The sequence below is a fragment of the Candoia aspera genome, chromosome 1 (genome assembly GCF_035149785.1).
Source record: "Candoia aspera isolate rCanAsp1 chromosome 1, rCanAsp1.hap2, whole genome shotgun sequence".
Lineage (NCBI taxonomy): Eukaryota > Metazoa > Chordata > Lepidosauria > Squamata > Boidae > Candoia > Candoia aspera.
In genome coordinates, this window is record NC_086153.1 from 225,864,669 (window position 1) to 225,886,776 (window position 22,108).

Genomic DNA, 22,108 nt, shown 5'->3' on the forward strand with positions numbered 1-22,108 from the left:
CCATGTCCTTGATGCTGGAGTTCAGTCTCTGCTTTACAAGGCAAGCAGAAGAATCAATAAGCTGGGATTAATTCTGTGCTTAATATAGAAGGGTGGCTAAAACAAGTCAATGCATATTAAGCAGAGAAGTAATTGGAGAGGAAACAGATACAGCAGCAGATGACACAATGTATTCTGCGTAATTTGGGTCAAAATTATGCAGTTAAATATACAGACATATACTACATAGATACCATGCTTGTTCTTCCCTTCTTTCCCCTCCCAAATGTTTTCTTTTTTATCTTGTTTCTCCAAATGCAAAGTTTAGAATAGGATGCAGAAAGTTTCATGTCTTTCAATATCTTTACTGCATTTTAAAATGGCCCTTTATAAGGATTAAACCAGAACATCACACTTTAACCTTGCCTGTTGTTAAAACTTACCATTATGGAAGTTTCCACTTTTATCCCTTCTCTCCCCTGGCCACTCCCCAGTTAGTTAGCCCCCACTCATTCCCCTGTGCATTCTATCAAGAGAGAAAGAAGGAAAAAACTAGACATTACCCATGTTCATTGGTACTGCAGGCATAGGAGCAACTGGCTGTGGATACCCTCCTGGTTGGGAGTAGCCTCCAGGCTGTGGATACCCACCACCATAGGGTGGGGGTTGTGGGTAAGCTCCAGGATATCCTCCCCCTGGCGGAGGATAGAGAGGGTTCCGATCTTCATAGCTTGGAGGAGCAGTGGGGCGTGACATGATGTCTCAGCACTGGAAAACAAAGAGGCATTTCTTTGTCAAGCATAACTTCCATAAAGGAACACCATCAGAATCACCCTTCAAACCTTTTGTATCCTGCTTGTATATCCTATCTTTCCAAGAACACCCCACAAAGTGGCCAGCAGAGGGGGCCAACAGTAAACATCAAAGTAAGAGAGTAAGATTCTTGCAGGGGCTATACAGTACATACTGTCCTCTGTTTGTCATAGTTTCCTGGCTCAGCATGGCCAGAGGTGGCAACAGGACCTCAAAAAAAACGGGGGGGGGGGTTTCTCTGGCCCCGAAGGCTTCCTGTGGGTCACACCTGGATTCAGGCCTCATTCCTGAAATAAATGGTTTGTTCTGCACTGTCTAAATCTAAATGCTTTTAATAGGTTACAGAGCAAAATATGAAGAAAGTGCACATATATTTGAAGGCCCCACACCTTTGGGCTGGGACCCACCCATTAATCTCATTACAATCCAGTCCTTGTTTGCCAAAATGAAGGTAAAGTCTGTTATAGCCTGGCTTTGGTGAGAAGGCAAGGTCTTCAGGTTCCTTTACAATATTAGTACTGGATTATATAGATTATTTATTATTGGGGGGGGATTTGGGGGAGTTTTTTTTTTATTGTGATTTGCATATTGTAACTGATGATGATGATGATTAAAATTTATATGTTGCTCAACTCCCAGCTCTGGGTGGTTACAAATAAAAATGTTAAAAACAAGAAAAAAAATACAGTGATAGACAAAATGAAGAGTAAAGATGGTGAGGGTGACAAAAAAGCCGGAGAGGGATGAAAAGAAACAAACCCACAATCCAAAGGGGGTTTTACCCTCGCCAAAGGCTCTATTTTGTGTACCTTTCATGTCCTTCCCTTGGGTGCTCTGATTCATCATCAAGGCTTTCAGTTTCATTATAACTTATACGTATATATGTATGTATGTATAATTTTTATTAAGAATTTTAAACAGGAGATAAAAACTAACAAGAACTAATACAAGGTAAAAAGAAAAGAGAAAGAAGAACAAAGAAAAGTCAAAAGTGCAAAAAGAAAAAATAGAAAGAAATAGAAGTTGCTTCGGATTTCCTTTACAGCAAGTATAATTACAAATACAAAATTACTTCTTACTCTATGGTTACAGAGACATACTCTCTTTCTTCAATGATCTAATTTTTTCTAGTCATCAAAACCACAAGTCACAAATCATTTTTTCTGTTTCACACAAGAAGTCCATAGGAGCCTCCAGTCAGCAATGAACATAGATAATGCCTTTTCTCTAATTAAGGAAGTCAATTTAGCCATCTCTGCAAATTCCATCATCTTCACTAACCATTGTGGGTAATGCCACGTCTTTCCACTTTTCTGCATATAACAATCTTGCTGCAGTTGTCATATATAAAAACAAAGCTCCATGACTTTATTTCTAGCTGTTTGTCTGCCAATCCCAAAAGAAAAACTTCTGGTTTCAGCTGTACGTTAATCTTTAAAATCTTCTGCATTAGTGTATGTATTTGTATTCAAAATTTTCTGGCTTTTTTATACTTCCACCAAAGATAAAATATCTCTTCATGTTGTTTACATTTCCAACATAAATTTGAAGCACCTTTGTACTTTCTAGACAATTTCTCTGGTGACATATACCAACGATGCATCATTTTATAGAAATTCTCTTTAAGGTTATAACATAATGTAAATTTCAGTCCTTTCAACCACATGTTTTCCCACTGTTCCATCTTTATATTGTAACCAAATTTTTTAGTCCATTTTATCATACATTCTTTCACTTGTCTTTTTTCTGTTTTATATTTCAATAAGAATTTATAATTTCATTACAACTTTGATGACACTCAAGTCTGTTAGTCAAGTCTGTCAGTACTTTGTGGCCCTTGGCAACTGTGATGGAACATCTTATTAGGGCTTCCTAATTTTCACTTGATGAATATTTGTAAGGTCCAGGGTATTTTTTTGACAGAGGATACCGCAACATTATTGTTGCGTGCCTTGTGCCTAGATTATTGTAATATTCTCCCAGCAAGTATACCTGCTTCCTTCCCCTGTCCCTTGTTCTTAGATCAGAAAATAGTGGCATTCAGGCTGTTCTGGATCATCTGCATTGTTCTCATGTCTCAGTGTAGGACTTTTCTTGGCTTCCTAGTCAAGCCAGAACCTATTTTAAATTACTAGTGGCTGTACTTGGGGCCCTCCCTACAATTATTCTTTACTTTTCTCTGAGCATAGACATCTTTAGATTCCTTGCTCCAGAGTCAGTGTGTCCAGGATCTGAGCTTTAGAGACTTGGCCAACAATTCTAGAACCAGCTGCTTTCATCTCTGGAAATGCCATGGCCTGTAAAAGGGGTTTAAATACCCTTTTCTTTGATTAATGGGTTAGTGTAGGGTCCAGTGTGTTGCCTACTCATATTTAGCTGACAGTGCCAAGTTATCACCTGTTTTAAATCATCATAGATGTAAATCCACAAGGGTGTTGTTTTAAACTTATTGTTGTATTGATTTGTTCACTTGGTTCTGAGCCAGCTTTATTGGACTGGATTGGAATTATTTTGTTGTATTTTTGTTTTCTGCCACACCTTGGTGAAGGAATATTTATTTATTTAATTTTCTATCCCGCCTTTATTATTTTTATAAATAACTCAAGGCGGGGAACATACCCAATACTCCTTCCTCCTCCTATTTTCCCCACAACAACAACCCTGTGAGGTGGGTTGGGCTGAGAGAGAGTGGCCCAAGGTCACCCAGCTGGCTTTCAGGCCTAAGGCGGGACTAGAACTCACCATCTCCTGGACTCTAGCCCAGCACCTTAACCGCTAGATCAAACAATAATAATAAAGTAGAAGAATGATAGATTCTTGGGGGAAAAGAAGGTGTAAGGATTACAGGAAGATCTGGAAACAAAACTGAGGCAGGTGTGGATGGCTAATTTCCAGCTGCTTTTCTTCTTGCTTAGTTGAAATGCTGATTGTGCTGGATTTTATCATTTTATTTATTCAATTTATATAGCCGCTCTTCTCAAACCAGTGACTCTGGGTGGCTAATCATTTTATTACTGTTCAGACGTCATCCTGAATGCCGGGTATGGGTGGAAGTTTTTTCTTCCTTAAGTAAATGCTTTCTTTCTTTTTTATTTACACACACACACACACACACACACACACAGTGCAGCCTGAGAGAAAATGATGCATATTGTTTTTATTGTATTACTTAAGTGCAGAAAGTGATCACTGTTTCTAAAAAATCAATGTTTTTCTACAGTCACAGAAGAGTTCAGGAATGTCCCTAAGATAAATACATTATTTTTTTTTCATAATTAGGCCTTTTTTCCTAACAATCTTGGGAAGCTAAATGAAGACAAGAGGAGGATAGAACAGCCTGCTTTCTCTGTTCCTATAGAAGCCGCCTAAGACAGTACAGCACATTCAATCATTTGAAATAGCTGGTGACATAAAGCAGAGAACTGGGTATATGCGCCTCTGGAAAAATACTGATTCCACTGACTTAACCAGATTGTTTTATTGCCACATAGGTTTAAGCCAACTGACTGCCCAACAGCAGTCTGTCTGAACAGTGACACTCCATAGGAACAGCAGAAAAATCTGTAATTCCCTGTTCCTTTCCCACAGATCCAACATGTGACTCCTCTTTTATTACACCCACACGTGTGATTGGCCAAAATATAAAACAGTCGTCCTCCAACATGTGTGGGGTGCAGTGCCGAAGATACTTAGCAGTCTTCCCTGCACAGAAGATTTGCTAAGTATATGGCAGATTGTACTGCTCATGTGACAACAATTGTGACCTTTGTAAATGGTGGCAATTAGGAACTATCAACTGGGGCAGAGGGGAAAGAACAATACATGGTTTCTGTATATGCCAGAAACTGCAAGGAGTAACCTCTCCTTCCTGTTAGCATATCTCAGGTTGCTAACTGGTCCTTTGGCACTAATGATTTATTTACTAGCTTATACAAATGTATATCCCATGTTGTTCTTGTTCTTTTAAACAATGCTATAAAATGCTCAAAAAGTCCCACGCATGCCTGAAACAGAGCACCTGGATGCACAGATTTATTTATTTAATGAACTACTCTAGGGACTATGCTCTAATAAATGGGGCATACATATGCAAGGGAAGGAAGCTATCATTCCTGAGTTTTGTGCATTGTTAAGCTAAATTGGAAAAAAAAGGCTGGTTCTTCTCCCTTACTCTACTCCTTCTGTGTCAGACCACGGGTAAATTATCAGCGTCTAAACCAGGGTTCCCAATCTTTTTAGGCAAGGTTTACATTTGGAATTTAGGACATAATATGGGCACTCACCTAAAATGGCTGCCATGGGAAGTTCAGTTATCTGCAACATACTCCTACCACCTCACTCTGTACCCTTACTTGACCCCTGTCTTTTTTTTTCTGGCAGATGGGCACACTTCTTAATGAATCACTGGGCTACACTCATCCACCATTTTTTTAAAGCAGGCCTAAGAGACATTCTTGTAAATAAAAAGTGATGCCACAGTCTCCTCCTTTTTTGATTAAAATAAACTATTAAAAATTAAAGTGAGGGGGAAGGAGAGTGGCAGGTCTACTTGCAGATATCCTGTGGGACATCCCCAAACCTAAACATACACGTAGGAAGCATGTGCAAGCTGTTACTTCTATAGATTTCCTTGCTACATTGGAAAAAATCAGGAGTTTTCCTTTTGAAAGGAAACTCTTCCACTTCTTGCTCCTGTTAGACCAAAACAGTTTACAACTAGATTCACTGCAGTTACACTTTGGGACTAATAAGCTTAGATACCAGAAATTCAACAAACACGTACTATGCACTTCTTAAAATTCACAGAAGTGAAGCAGATCCTGCTTCCCTTTAGGGGAGAAGTTAAACTCATTACATCAGTGATTCCTTCTTCTTAAACCAGGGTTTCCCAAACTGTGAGGTGTACCTCCCCTGGGGAAGTGCAGACAGAGTCCAGGGGAGGTGTGAAGATTTTTATTTTTTATGTCTTTATTAAAAATAAAATTTCATTGTATTGTTTTCACTGTTCATTTTGATATTTGGACTTTTAGGGGAAGTGTGTACATTAAGATTACACTAAAGGGAGCTGTGGTGGCAAATGTTTAGGAACCCCTGCCTTAAACGGAAGTATCTCTGAAGACAGCAGAACTCCCTTACTAGTTGCTGACACCACCCAAGAGCTCCTTGTAGAGGGTATGTACATTTTTTCACAGGAAACAACTTCAGGAAAGAACCTGAGTGAATTAATATCAACCAACCATAAATGGGCTAAGTGGCAAACATATGGAGGAATGAGAGAATATGGTGTCCCATAGTCTGCCTTTCCCCAACCTGATACCTTCCAAGCTAGCATCCACAGGAGGCGGCAAGGGGGGAAAGAAATGAAACACAAAGCCATGACGTCACAACATAAACTCCACCCCTGAAGTACTTGCATGAGAGACTGCAACGCAAGTATGAAAGAGACACGCTTGCATTGTGAGTAAACACATTTTGTCATTTTGGCATCCTGTACTGACAACTAGGCATCCTTCCCCTCCTTTCTATTTTAAGAACACATGTTTATTGGAAAGGGGAGACAACTAGCGTGCTTATACATGCAAAGGATTTCACAGCTCATTCCTCCCAACAAACAAATTAATTTTGAGTAGATCAGTGGGAGGGAAGTGGGAATCCTCAGACACACACAGAACTAACAGAGTTAGTTCACAGGGAAATCTGGATCCAGAAAAGGAAGGTAACATGGAGGAGAAATCTGGCACATGGAGTGAGTGAGTGAGAAAGAGAGAGTGAGTGAGTGTGTGTGTGTGTGTGACATTATTTCTTAGCAAGTTCCAACAATTAGCAAAATTTGTTGTTGTTAGGAATAGAAAAAGAAAGGTCAGGAATAATAGTTTATAATAAAAAAAATTGGGGGAAAGGGAGAATGTTTAATCATCATTCAATAGAAATGGGCAGTGGAGGCAGAGAATGATAAGGGAAAAGTAATTAGTGTCGTAAAAGGAAATTGTTCATGGAAAGCTTATCAGAATAATTCCAAAGTGAGGCTGCAGTGACGTTCCCTTTTATTTCCACCCAAAATTAGTTTATATGTTATTATTTAATCTTCCTCATTCATGGAAGAGACTTTGGCACCACACAGGAGTGCTGTAATCATTCAGAGCATTAAACAAAAAGGAACAAGGAAATCAGGCCAGGAAAGCATTACTTATCTGTCATCACAGCAAACATAAAATGGGGCTTTTTAGCAAACCTTATCTCCTGTGTAACTACATGGAAAAAAACACCCAAGAACACTGCAAGCTTATTTCTGGGCTCCTTAGCATGACTAAGGGCAGACTTTTAAAGAAGAGGTTAAAGGTTCTTAGACACTGTGTGTGCGCAGTGTAAAAATACAGAAACACACACACAGGCACAGGGGCCCAACATAATGTAACATATCTGCTCTGAGAGCTAATGGAAGACGGACTGTATGTACCATTCTGATAGGACTACAAGGATATCTGTCACGAGTACTGATGGCAAGCAGGAGGGGGCCTCTATCCAGGGGGGAAAACGCATGCGTAGTACTGAGGAGTTAAGCAGCCATTCAAAGAGACACACATCAGACCCGCCTTAACTTTTGGGGTTTATCTGTCTGGGTTTTTCCCACGCTTCTTCAGTTTGTTAGGATTCTGTCTTATGTAGCAGTAATAAACACTAGAGACCTACTCCTCATCTCAGCGTGATTCCTGACTGTTAGGACATCAATCCTAACAAACTCCTACTCCCATTGAAAGAGGGAGGAACAAAGAAAAATAAAGGAGAGACATTTGGAAAATGTCTTCGGGAAACCAGGAAATTCGGCAAGCCATCCAACAATTGGCAGCAGCCCTGCAACAACACCAACAACAAGTAGATCTCCAGATCAACACATTACAAGCAGCCATGCTACAGCAGTTACAACAACCAGCTCCGATTAACCCACAACCGGTGCCAGCAGCAGCAGCAGCTCCGCCAGTAGTCTTGAGATCCCAAGGCAGTCTACCAGAGAAGTTTGGAGGAGAAGCAGGACAGTTGAGAACCTTTCTCACACAGTGCACAATGTTTTTCGACAGCAGACCGGCAGAGTTTCCCACAGACAGAACCAGAGTCACCTTCATTCTAAGTCTGCTAAAGGGACCAGCAGCCAAATGGGCTATTCCCATGGTGGAGAACAATGACCCAATTCTCAAAGACTACCAGAATTTTCTGGCAGGGTTCCGAGCACACTTTGACAACCCGATCAGAGAGGTCACTGCCAGCCGGGAAATTCGGAAGCTCAAGCAAGGCAACAAGAGAGTGGGAATCTACATTGCTGATTTCAAGCTGTTAGCAGGAGATCTGGACTGGAATGAGAGTGCCTTGAAAGACCAATTCAAACAGGGGCTGGATGAAGAAATTAAGAATGAATTAGTGTGCCAGGGAACACCAGCTACCCTAGAAGCCTTATATCAGTTGTCTGTGGTCATAGATGCCAGGCTAGAAGAGCTCAGACAGATGCAGCCAGGGAGAGGCAGGGGCCTCAGGATGCTTCCAGGATTTCCAGATCTCTCCGCAGCATCTTCTTACTCAGGACCAGAGGAGCCGATGCAGATCGGGGCGAGCAGGAGGCTTATTTCCGAGGCTGAGAGACAGAGAAGGAGAGAGAGAGCCCTCTGTTTCTACTGCGGAGTCCAGGGGCACATGGTGAGAGCTTGCCCAGCGAGAAGCCAAGCAAATTCCGTAAGAGCCCCAGGGCAAGCAGCTGAAACAAGAGCCACCTCCGCCTCTACTTCCAACCAGGGAAACTCCGTTGGTCTCCCTCCACAGAGCTCAGCAGGGAGATCATCAATCAATCAAGAAGGGCTCATTCCGAGGATTCCAGGCAATCTTTTTACTACTTACCAGTAATAATGCATGTAAACCCAGAGCACCAGGTCAAGCTAGAGGCCCTCGTGGATTCCGGAGCTTCCACCAATTTTACTGATGTACAGACCGTACAAGACTTCAACATCCCGACCATAGAATTGCCACGTCCCATAGAAGTGGAGACCATTGACGGCCAGCCCCTCAAGGCAGGGCCGATTAGAAGGTTGACAGAACCTTTGCAGCTAACAACGGGAGACCACACTGAGTGGATCCAACTTTATGTTACGGCATCACTTAATGTGCCTATAGTCCTGGGCACACCGTGGCTGAAGATCCACAATCCATTGTTGAACTGGACTACGGGAGCAATCTCCTTCCCAGCTAAGGAATGCCAGCATCCATGAAAATCCATCCAGTCTTTCACAGAGCCTTGCTAACCAAAGACCCTCCTACAAGTACGTTGCAATTGCAAATGCCCCCCCCCCACTCCAGTAATTGTGGAGGGAGAGGAAGAATATGAAGTCGAGGAAATTCTGGACTCTAGGAGGAGGAGAAGGGGCATCCAATATTTCATACACTGGAAAGGGTACCCTGAGGAAGAGCGCATGTGAGAATGCCAGAGATGTGCATGCACCAACGCTGGTTCATCGATTCCATCAGCTTTTCCCTCACAAACCCAAGCCTCGCACTCTACCAGAGATTCCTCACTTGGCTGAGCAAGTAGAAGAATCCCAAGCAGAGGAGTTCGTAAGTTTGCAGTTTCCACCCCCTCCTGAAGCCTTGACACCAGTAACAGGGGGGGGGGGGGAACCGCAGCCCTCCACCTCAGGCTGGCATTTCCCAGGGGGGAGGGGGGATGACTCTTCCAATTATCTAGCTATTTTCCAGCAGCAGCCACCTGGGCCAGAAGAGTTATCAGACCTGGAGAGCAGCACTGATTCATCCTTGGAGGAGTTTTCCTTTGAAGACTTTCCATCGTTGCCCAGTTCCCATGGGAGCTTAGAAGGAGACATAGACTCTTATCAAATCTCTGGAAGGGAGGGGGCTGAAATGGAATGTGAATCTGGAGGGGAGGGTGATGTCATGAGTACTGATGGCGAGCAGGAGGGGGCCTCTATCCAGGGGGGAGAATGCATGCGTAGTACTGAGGAGTTAAGCAGCCATTCAAAGAGACACACATCAGACCCACCTTAACCTATGGGGTTTATCTGTCTGGGTTTTTCCCACGCTTCTTCAGTTTGTTAGGATTTTCTGTCTTATGTAGCAGTAATAAACACTAGAGACCTACTCCTCGTCTCAGCGTGATTCCTGACTGTTAGGACAATATCACCTCATCAAGTACTCAACAGAGCTAAGGAGAGAAGGAAATAAGGTATACGCCGCAGGTTTTGCAAAGATTATTCAATCAAAACTTGAACAGATGCCAAGTGGGGTCATAAATACAAAGGAACACAAATTAGACACCTTTGACCCTATAAAATTAGAAGTATTTGCTGAATAACATGGCTGCACCTGGTCAATGAAACTGCCTGCATAGTAGGGCAGAACCTACACCTGGTATGAATAAGACCTAAGGACAATATATGCTCTGCTCAGCTGAGAACAGTCCTCTGTTTGAAGGGCTATCCGGTCAAAATCCATTAGAACGAAGAAAATGGGCCTCAAAATGGCCCATCAATAATAGGCCCATAAATCATTTGCTCACAAACTTTCCTGCCATAATGAGACATACTGTCGTTCTATTGAAATGATAACCATTAGATTTATGCAATGGGATATGCAAGTTTAATGTAATGCAATATCCTCTTTTGTCTTGTTTTTGGGATGATATATAAAAGGCCATCTACTCAGATAGCTAATTATTCTAGCCTCTGATATTATGCATCTGGATTTGGGAGCCAGTGAAGCATCCCTTGGGTCACGCCAGTTCTGCAGCTATGGTCAGATCAGCGTGTCAGTGCTAAAAATATAAAAGCCACTTTGAATCTATAAAATGATATAAAAAGTATGTTTTAGAGACATATTTTATTTAGACATTTAAGATTAAGTCAGCCCTTATTTCATGTGATCGCCCTCTGTGACCAATGGGGAAGCTGGCAGGTTGTCACAAGTCAGATGCCAAGTGGGGTCATAAATACCCGCAAACCACTCCTGCCACTTTTTCTCCATGAAGCCCCTGGGCAGCATAGGAATCTCATACTCCATAGTGCCCACCTGTGGCACCCACCTGCACTCTGTAGTGCCCACCCACCCACACTCCACAGAGCCTGCCTCCCTGTAACTCTTGCCTGCCAGCCTGCTTGCCTGGGACAGGGTTTCAGCGCCTGTTCCCATGTCACGGTCACATGAGGTCCTCCCTTACCAACAGCAACAGGGACTGTCAGGATTGCTGTCGCTAAGCAATGCAGTCACGTGATGTTGCACTTTAGGATCGCATCACTTAGTGACAGAAATCTGGGTACCAACTGCTATTGTAACCTGAGGACTGTCTGTATTGGTGCCTTACTACTACTGGTCGCAGCAGGAAGCTAGCAATCTGTAACAGGTAAGTAGAATAAAGAAAGAAGCTTTATTGCTACTTTTTTTTCCTCTCTGTGACTTGGCTCAGCTCTACTGGCTTCCCACTGCCATTGACTGGAGGCAACCAGCTACTGTGAGGGGCGCCGCTGGTTTTCCAGAGTTGCAAAGCAGTTTTCTGGGAAGAGGTAGCCAAAAGTGGTGGGAAGCCTCACTGCATCTTCTTTTTAGAAATCCTCATCAAAAACACTGTTAGGAAGGAAAGGTGAAGGAGAAATGAATGAACGGTATATGCTATAGAGAACTCTGTGTGTATAAATGTACAGTATGCATGTGAATGTGTGTAAAGACGAGAGTGTGAGCACGTACAGAGTGTGCAATCCCTCACCTGGCAATGTGTGCTATTCTCAGCCATCTATTTACATCTATTCTGTAATGTCACTGTTTCATCAAAATTGTATGTTCAGAGCCTGAGCGAGATTCACATTCTGACATAGCTCACTTATAAGTTAAGAAAACCACTTCCTTACCAGTTCACACAGAAACTGTGGGTAAAAAATCAAATAAATCTCTGCCTTAGAGATTTAACTGGGAGATAAACCAGATTCTAAAGTAAAAGCAATCAAGTTGATGAGATTTCTGGAATTTTTTCCTATTCTCTAAAAATCTATCTTGTTCAAGGAAACTTGGAGAGAATCTTGCTTTCTGTTGGTTTCTGAGAGCTGGGCAAAATGTAACACTTCCCTAAACAAACATTACAGAAGGCATGGCCCTTTAAAGCACACGGAATGGCGGCCTATGACTTTAAAGTGTGAATCAGGCAGCTTATGACAGTTCAGGACAGGAAGACAGACCAGACAGTCACATATGCCTAGTATTGCATCTTTCAATGTTTACAGTCTTGATCAACATAGAAAGTATTACACAACATGAACAAAAGAAATCCCCCAACAGAAAAAAAAAGCAGATATTCTAAAGCACATTTACTCCCTCCTTCAAACAACAGCAACAAAAAGTAGTCTGGTAGTTTTATCTGATAGAAGAGCAAAGAATTCAGCTCCTGGAGTTGTACATTTAACATGCAATCAGAGCTCAGAGTGCCAGAAGGGGGAGGATGATGCCAGTTAAACAAGTAACTAGAAAATCCCTGCCTGGGATAAGTTGTGCACAAATATTTGTTAAATTTCAAAGGAAAGTGGCGAAGTCCATTTGCATCCAAACTAGAGCTATGAATTATGGGAGGGCTAGAAAGGAAGAGGCATTTGTATAGCGTGATCAGTCCAGTGGAGTAGTAGGCACATCAGACCCCCTAGGAATGTATCGTGGTCATTCCAAAAACTGAATTTAAAAATATGTCATGAGGGTTTTCCCATCCACACAATGACAGCCATACTAGATGAGGCCAGTTGCAAACGCTCACTGACAAAAGACAAACAAGGATTGCTCCCTCTCCCCTTTTTGCCTTTTGTTCTAGACAAGTGGATTCAGCCACCAATAAATCCCTGGGGCTATAGCCAATCATCATCTTTTTTGCCAAGATTGCCTATGAGGCCAATGTGCAAAGCATTCTTGGCAGTAAAAATTATTCTGGAGGCTGACATAACCGTTTAACATTTAAGCAAAGAACTTAAAAAAAAAAAAACAGAGAGCAGGGGAGGGGAAGATTTTGTGGGCACACAGGAGCCCACAGGTGACATGTTGGAGATTCCAGACCTAAAAACACAAGATGCATAAAAGTACAAACCCCCAGGATTCTAAGTCTAGCCAGGCCTCATTTCATGTACTGTGTTTGATCTGGTTTGTGTGTGTGTGTACTACCAAGAACTACCAAGGCACTTCTGTATGGAGAGGGTTTGCCGGTGACGTCACCGTTGCCTGGGGGACGCCTGAGGGGGCTCCTTTCATGTCCCTGTTATCTGTGATGTACTATGAAGCAACATAAAGAGGATCAAGGCAAGATGAGTACTAAGGGTATCTTAACAGGGGGGCGATAACTAATCTTGAGTGAAGTGATGCCTTCACTTAAGACCTTCTCATTTAGCAAAGAACTGAACATCAACTTTGGTCTCCTGAAACCAAGAACAGGGAGGCTCAAGGATGGGTGGATGTAACTCATCCTAAATTATTTGTACAGAAACCATACTTCTAGGCTGTGTTTTCCTACTCAGCAAGAGTTGGATGATTCCACAATGACTTCTTTAACACCCTGACCTGCCCTCCGGTATTTAGCAGAGGTAAAAAAATGAACTTGTTTATTTTTGTATCGCCTCCCTTGAAAAATTGACCAAATAAGGTAAAGCAGCCATTTCCACAAAAGCCCTTGAGAAAAAAAAAGTCTAGAATTCTTTTGAGTTTACCTTGGATACTACCTTGGAGATATCTCAGAGATGGTCTATAGGAGGAGGAAAATGTCCACAAACAAGCTAATGGTGTTTTCTTTTCATCATTCCAATCTGTTTATGGAAAATTCTGGGAAACTTGAAATCTCACAGATCTTTCTGCCCATATATTATGCCCTTTTTATTTAACATTTGTATATACTTTGCTTTACTGAACTGATTGATCACTGCCCTGAAAGTCTATGCTCTGAGAGAAGAGAGGTGATGACTTTTTAAAATAATTTAAATGCCATCTTTCAGAACAGAAGTTTCCCAAGGTAGTTTACAGTCCTAAAAAAGTATAAATAAGGGCACATTTCTTGTCCTGGAAGTAGACCTGACCGGTATATTTGTGCCTCCACCAAGCATTAAACATGCTTTTATTCAATATATGCTAGCAGACAATTATAGCTTAGGAACGAAGCAGTCTGGCCTTTGAGCCTCGAAGTGTGTGTTTTGGAAGGATCAGCTCTGTGCCTGATACAGCCCAGCACACAGTGAGACTATTAGTTCAACAGAATGACTGGGGGGAGGGGGTTGAGGCCCTAAAACTACTAAGCATGTTGCAGTTGCTATGTACACTGGTACCAAATGCAATACTGTTGTCTCTTCCAATGGAGTTTGTTCTATTCTTGGCTTCCTGATCCAGGTGCCCGCCCCTCTGAGTCAGGCTTTAAGCATTTGGCTGCTTGAGCAAAGGGAGTGGCCTCCCAACATGCACAGCACAAAGAAAAAATGCTCAGGAGACAGCAGCAGCAGCAGCAGCAGCAGCTACAAAGCAGAGCAGAATCGAGCAGAGCCCAAGAGCTAGGTGCTTGGAGGCGTATCTACAGCGTCTCCGCAACAGATATGTCAGACTGCTTCTGGCTACCATTCGGTGTGGTCCCGCTGGAAACAGACTCTTCTGGCCTCACTGGGGAAAGGGTTATAATTGGTCACAGGACCCAAACCACCTAGCAGCACCTAAATCAGAAAAAAAGGTGCTCAGGAAGGTGCTTGGTTCCTTCAAGTGTTGGCTGGAGAAAGTGTGTAATTAAGGGAAAATTTTAAAAAGAGGAAGAGGGCTACATATTCTGCAATTTCAGGATGCTGTCCAGGATCATAGAAGATAAAATAGAGCTGCCACATCTAGAAAGGAATTTCAGGGCAATCCAGTATCTGGGAAACTGGCTCAGTGTTTTAACAATATAACAAGGTTAGGCTATATATTTCTTTCTCCTCCAATATGGTACCTTCCAGATGCCAAATACAACACCTTCCACAGATTCCCAGATTTGAGCAAGCCTCGCCCAACCTGGTATTATCTAAATGTGTTGAACAGCCTGAGAGTCATAGCCCAACACATCCAGAAGTGCCAAGTTAGCAGGCTGGCACAGATCCATGTGACAGCATGTAAACAAACAGCATGTAATTAGTCCACAAAGCACAAATTGGCACCAGAGTACCAGTCCATACACCTCCCCTTTACTTTAGTCTGGCTGTTCTTTCATTTTTCCTGCTACAACTTGAGGGCTGAAAACTGATGTACCTTTCTTTTCCAAGCAGTGAATCCATGCTGAAATATATTTAACTCATATATATTTTCTTCCTTCCTTAGCATCACGCTCTGACAGAGGAAAAAACAGTCATGCCATTTGGGGCCACCATGGCAGGGCACTTACTTCCTATCTTCATGTCTTCCCCAGGAAGCTTCCTCTCCCCTAGTGCCAGAGCATGGATTTTTTTTTTAAATTTAACACATCTCAGGTTAAAAAAAATACACACTTTAACAAAGCAGATAATGAACAGGTAGGCCATGAAGATTCATGTGGTAATTCGGAACAGAGATGCACAATCTTCGCTTTGAGAAATCTAGGGAGGAGTTTCTGCTGGGTTGTAATTGAGAAGTAGGAAACTATTAAATGTGTGAGGAATAATCATATTAATTTATCTTAATTGCATATACAATTAAAATGTATGTATTTTAACAGCACCATCCAAAGACTAGAAGCTCAGCCCAGGGATTTTGCCTCTGATATGTCACAACCCTGCTGTCCAGGGTTCCAAAAAGTTCCATGCTTCTGCTTTAAAGAACATTTTTAAAAAAGGGAGTTGCTCAGGTCATCTGAAGCTGTAGGAAGAAGAAAAAGCTGGGCTGAAAATGAAGATAGCACCAAAGCAGCATTGTCAGTTGTACAAGCAGTAGACCCACATCAGCCCTCATATTCAGTGCCGATTATCCCAGTGTACTCAATATTTTATCTCAGAACTGCATACTCTTTGATGCACTAGTTGTGTTAACCATGAAACAAGGGTTTCACAGCCAGATCATAAAGTTTTTGGAAGAGCACAAAACAATTAACATATCTCTGTGACAGAAACCAAGAGGGTGGGGGGAAGGTCGGGGTGCAACCACATTCCAGAAAGTGAGTAAGTACAGTAGCTAAATCTGCCATTCCCATCTTTGTGCCTTTCTTTGCACTACAGCTGTCAGCAATGATCATGCTAGCTGGGGCATTCTGGGGGCTGAAGTCTGCACAACTGGCTGGGAAAGGCTGCTCCATCTTATCCTGAATAAAATCCTTTCATGTTACTTGATGCATTTCATGTTACCACTTCATGACGCGGAAAGGAGCGATATTGTTGAAGCTCTTGGATTAAACAAACATACCACTAAGCTTTACCAGGACTGAATTATCTCACATCTGGTGGTTCATAGTGCCTTCTCTCCCTACATCACCACCCCTTTCAAAAGCATTGTTGCACATTCCAGGTTAGTCTATTACAAGCTGCCCTTTCTCTTCCTCTTGAGAAAACCATTGTTTCCAGAAACAAAGCATGCTTTCACTCACAGTCATGCTCCTGGCAGAAGATGACAGCGTACTTGTTAGGGTAAAAACAAAACAAAACAAAAAACAAAACACCACCTCTACATCTATGCATAGCATCTCTCTCCTTCTGCACTCCAGACTGTGTTCCAACCATTATTATTTCTGAGGCTAATAATCAGCAATTGTTTTGCTTTTCATGAATTATGTCACCAGACCCTGAATTCACAGAACAACTCGGTTAATGCTTTAGCTCTAACATTTCACAGCTGAAAACCAAAGTGCTTTTAGAGAAACCTCTCCGTATCTAACAATGTGACAGACCAATCTTGCCAGGCAATGATGCCTTGGCATTACGGGAGATGAGGACCAACACATCAGGAGAGCTACTGGAGAAGGCTGTATTGAATTGCAGTGCTTATCCTCTCCAGTCAACAATCTTGCAGACTAAGTATTCTAGTCCGAAACGTCTGAAAGGCACCAATTTTAAGACAGCTCACTCAGAGCAACTTCATTCCGACAGACAGTGTTCACTGGCCCCTCAGCACATATTGCTAACTATTCCTTGCTTGTCACAGCCAGTCTGCTGCTCACTATCCTAATTTCAAAGCCTGCTCTCCACTAATTTTGGAAGGGGATAAAAAATGTCTCTGTATTTTACTTGTATCACGGGATGCTCTTTTTTTTTTTTTTTTACTATATCATGCCTTACAATATTGGTGGTGCATTTCTAGACTAACTGTCAGTACCCTGCATATATTTCTTAGTTGGTGGAATGCAGGCAATAATATGTTGGCTTGTAAGATATATCTAGTCTTGCACAAAATAGATGAGCATGCTTAGGCTGCAGCCATTTTTTAGTTGCACTTGTAGCTTCCTGCTGAAATGTGCTCAGATTGACTAATATGGCCTTTATCATTATCAGAGAAGGCTGATGTGCCACGGATACAGTTCAGGTTGGTACCTTTCTCAAATATCTTATTTTATTAGAAACAGTTACATGAAAGCCTCAGTTGCCAAAGCATGATGGACAGTGAAGGTCAATACTTATTAGTTGATCTGGTGATGATCATGGCATATGTACGATTGTGACTTAAAATGCTAGAATAAATGGTAAACAGCATCGATTAACAATTTGTGCATTTGTGAAACTGAAAAAAGATGAGGGAACAACAGATCTTAATGAATATGGTCTGATGTTGTGGAATAAAGTTAATGCAGACATGCAGGGAAGTCGAAATGCAAGATTAATTATGAATAAATACATGATTTGATATTATCTAGATTGTTGCGTGTATGAAAAAGGAATGCATGCATTTGTGAATGATAATAATGAAGGACCAGGTATGAAAGTGCTTGGCAGAATTCTGAGGGAAAAGCGTGAGAGATAATAATGAGCAAAATCTGGGAAGTCCATTGTGGCTTTATGCCAGGCAAGGGTTTTTCAGATCCAGGTTTTTGTTCCTTAGCAAGTCATTGAGAAATGCTTGAATGTGATAAAGCTAGATTATATGATGCAATAAGGAATGCAGATCTGAAAATTACTGTATCAGAAACCCAAAGTAGTTGTATTTAACAGGGAAAATGGAGTGAAAGATTGCAAATTATGCATAATTGGGAAAAAGCAGAACAAGTAGATGACTTTGTATACTTTGATAAAATGATTATTGAAGATGTGAAAGTGGACAGAGAAATTTTAAGATATGCAAATACTTGAAAAAAAGTAGTGGCTCTCTTGTAAAGAAAATTTACTGAAAAAAGCAAACATAGGTGTGTATAAGTACATGCTTCCACCCCACTCTGTTACGTGGAAGTGAGAATGAGGTATGTCGGGAGAAAAGTTAGGGTTGAATGCAGTGGGAATGGGGAACTTGGGAAGCACGTGTGATAAAACAAAAACTGATAGGGTCAAGAATGAATGCGTGCTCTATAGACATAGGAAAAATTAACTGATCTGAGAGTCCAACACTGTGAAATTCTAAATTATTCCATTTCCTTCTGGATTACACTAAAACTCCTGCCAAACCATGGTGTTCTAAGGGCAGTCTGGCAAATGCTGGAAGTAAATCCTTCCAACTGCAGGACGTTTGAGATGTTCTAGACATGGTGTTGTGGACAACAGAGACTTGTTTCAGGCATTGTCTCAGCCCAATCTTCCTTACCAAGGAGTTGTGGGAAAAATTAGGAGGAGGGACCTCTATACATAACCACCTCCAGCTCCTGAATGAAACTGGCTATAAATCAAATAAATGAATACGTTTGGGATGTTGATGTAAAGCAGATGCTAAAATGCAAGTCCCCCTCTGACCCCCAGTTCAAAAGCAATTAAAAGTAAAATCTCTTTCAAGTCGAGTTTGGCTGCTTGCAACTTCAATAGTGATATTTATTTATTTATTTGTTTGTTTGTCTGTCAATTTATATGGCCACCCCATCTCACAAACAAGTGACTCTGGGTGGCAAACAGCAAGACTAAAACAATTAATATATAAAAACATTATTATTATTATTAAAAACTTTAAAAAAACCTTTTAAAAACACAAGGCTAAGAGACAACAGATATTATGCTAAGAGCAGATGTTAATAACAATGGAGCCACCTCAGTATCTCCCCAGTCCTCTGGGGCCCTGTGGCCTGATGGCACAACCAAGTTTTGAAGGACTTCCAGAAAATCAACAGGGGTGGAGCCAGCCTCACTTTGGGTGGGGGGAGGTTGTTCCATAAACTAGGCCCCACAGCAGAGACGACCTTCCACCCAGGACCTGCCAAATGTACCTCCCTATCCTATGGGACCTATAGCATGCCACATATACATATACTATTTCTACAGTATGTAATAAAATATGGAAGTGATTTACCCATCTTCCAGGAAGCTTTTTCAACTTCCCAGTCTAGCTGATAGCCCGACCAAGTATTAGCTAATTAATACAATAATTAATACTATAATACAGTAAATATAAAACCCCTAAACAAGAATAAATCAAACATCCACTTGGAGAAACCTAGCCAATCTTGAGTGATCTCAAGCTACCAAGGGTCAAACCTAGTTATTGTGTGGATGGGAGACTATCTGTAAATTGCAGGGCTGTAGGCTAGTGTGGGAATCCTGAAAGAAGGCAAAAGTAAACCCCTTCTATAAGGTTGCCAAGAAAGCTACATGGATATATCCATGAAGTCACCAAGAGTTGTGCTTGACTCAGAGAATTTACCTTGTAGAAGGTAAACTGGGATTTATTGATAAATCTCTGGACTGGTTTGCAGTAGATCATCAACAGTTCTGATTCATATAACCACTACATTGACAAACTTATTATTTCCTTACTACAAAGAATAATAGGTTGCTGAAAAGAAAGTTTGAGTAGAGGGGATCAGACATTTAGACAAAAACAAATTATTTTCTCATAAAATAATCCCAAATCCCTCAGAACAGAACTACCTTTGTTCTATATCTTTTCCCCCCTTAATGGTGCAGAGATCATCCTGATGGAAGGCGTTCCATTGCTAGACTCCAATCACTTTTTTAAATGAGAATGCCCCTTGAAAACTAATGACAGAACAGGAAAAGCAGGATTAGGAACAGGTCAGGAAAGATCTCACAATTCTGTCCACCTGACATTCCTAGCAAGAGACTCCAGTGCTGTCACATCTCAGTTCCACCATTCAGTCATTACAAGTGCCAGAACATGAATTGTTCTATAAGGATGTTCCCACTGAAATAGCAGAGAGCATTCCCTGAAATAAGGTTCAGCCTGGAAGCCTTCTATAGGCTGTGCTTCACATTCTTTCCACAGGATTTTTAGGTTTAGCAACGTCTAGGCCCATTTCTATTGTTTTAGCTTTCTCAGTTTGAGGATATTATATGCAACCCATTTGGGTTCAATGCAAAGAAGTATACAGTATTCCATTTTCAAAATGCATGTATTTCTTCTAAGTATAACTACACTAAACTGATTTTCATTAAAAGTGGCCCCAATAATTATTCAACAGTTGCCACTGCTATTTAAGAATGGGAGGGACCTTCTTTGGGGTTGCTATATGTACCAAATAGCTCTTTGAATTTTTAAAGAACTCCAGCAGTGGACTGCAATCTCTATCATCCCCAGCCAGCACAATCTGAGATGCAAAGAGTTGTCATCCTACACATGTGGAAAGCAAAGGACGGTGGAAGAAGAATCTATGCCAACTCTGTGAGATGGCTTGGGAGAAAGTAGGCAAAGCATATGGAACTGCTAAGTTAGCTTGACTCAGCTTTTTCCATCATGGAATTTGCCAGAGGAATTGACTACAACTTCCCCTCAAACTAGCTGAGATTGATGGGATTGATAATCCACCATATCTGGGGACCTTTCAGCAGGGCCGCAACTGGGGGGGGCAAGCAGGGCATGTGCCCCAGGCACCGCACTGGGTGGGTGTCAAAATGAACACTGAGGGGGGCACCAAAATGAGTGCTGGAAGGGTGCCAAAATGGGCGCAGAATCCATGTTTGCCCTGGGTGACAAAGACCCTTGTTGTGGGCCTGCCTTTCAGTGGGGGGGGGGGGGGGAGTGCTCCAAGCTAAGCTTCATATCTATATGGCCTAAACGAAAAAATGTTAACTGGAGTCCCAATTCTCTTTTCTCCATGCAAGCTTCTCTGACTTTTGAACAGATGAAGTTCAAGAAGGGCAACTACACAACAAGAGACATTTTGGCCGAAGGGCTGTGGCACATGACACTGCTGGTGGAAGTCTTTCAGTGTCCCAGGGCAGCTTATGAACCCACCTGACTTGCTATTGCAGCTACTCAGGTTAAACAGTCGCAGGTATTGTTGAAATGCATCTGCATGTGATAGCCATGTTGCATTTATTGGTCCAAAGGGAACTAATTTTTTTGTTTTCCATTCATCTACTTTAATAACCTTGTTTTTCCTTAAGTTTGTGCATAGCTAAAAAAATTGGTGGTAGGATAATCAACTTCAGCTGTATTCTGCCAGTCTATCTGGAAGCCATACCATGTAAATTTCCCCCCCCCCCAAAGAATGCTAGACTTTCTTATATAACTGCAAGAGAACTCTACAATTCCTTTGAAACTTATAAACAACTAAATGTTTACAGACGCAATGAATGCATCCAATTCATCTGCTTTGAAATGGCTACAAACTAGTTAGAACTGGTAGTTATTTAATAGCTATTAAAATTCACAAGGTGTATGCATTCCCCTTAAACATCTTATTGCACAAACATATCCAGTGGGCCAAAAAAGAAAAAGTAAGGATTCCAAAACATCACCATTATTTTTTTTTAAATGCTTTTCTGCCCTAAGAAATGCTCTCATAAGAATTTGTCCCAAAGAAAAGTCTTTCTGCTCTGCCTTGGCATCTTTCCGATCGCTTCCATTAGCAATTGTAATTCACTCCTGTCTCTGCACATGGTGTGACTGAAGCAATCCAACATTCTTAATAGAAAGACCCAGCTTGGGAGGGGATACTGTTTGCATCTCTTCATGAGTTCCTGTTTCAAGATTGCTTCCAAGATTGCTAATCTGGGAACACCAGAGCAGGGCCGCAACTAGGGTCTCTGTCACCCAAGGCAAATATGGATTCCGCGCCCATTTTGGCACCCCCCCCAGCGCTCATTTTGGCGCCCCCCCAGCGCGGCACCTGGGGCACATGCCCCAGTTGCCCCCCCCCCAGTTGCGGCCCTGCACCAGAGAATAGACATGTCTGAAAGCAGGGAAAGCTCGCATACTTGTATAACATTTGGCTGGGTATAAAAATAACATGCACTTTAAA

General features: G+C 41.8%; 1 protein-coding gene across 3 annotated transcripts in view; it reads right to left on the minus strand.

The window, feature by feature from the left end:
- LOC134487211 (protein lifeguard 3-like) overlaps positions 1-22,108 on the minus strand; it is a 42,773-nt gene that overhangs the window by 14,931 nt on the left and 5,734 nt on the right. The window contains exons 1-2 of one of the 3 annotated variants that reach the window (XM_063288870.1): positions 14,407-14,498; positions 543-747 (exon numbers count right to left, since the gene is read on the minus strand). In XM_063288870.1, the coding sequence (XP_063144940.1) occupies positions 543-735 (193 nt within the window). In that variant the 5' untranslated portion in view covers positions 736-747; positions 14,407-14,498. Of the gene's footprint in view, positions 1-542; positions 748-1,199; positions 1,223-14,406; positions 14,499-22,108 lie in introns of those variants that run through there. The other 2 variants (XM_063288871.1, XM_063288869.1) reach the window with 2 other exon arrangements.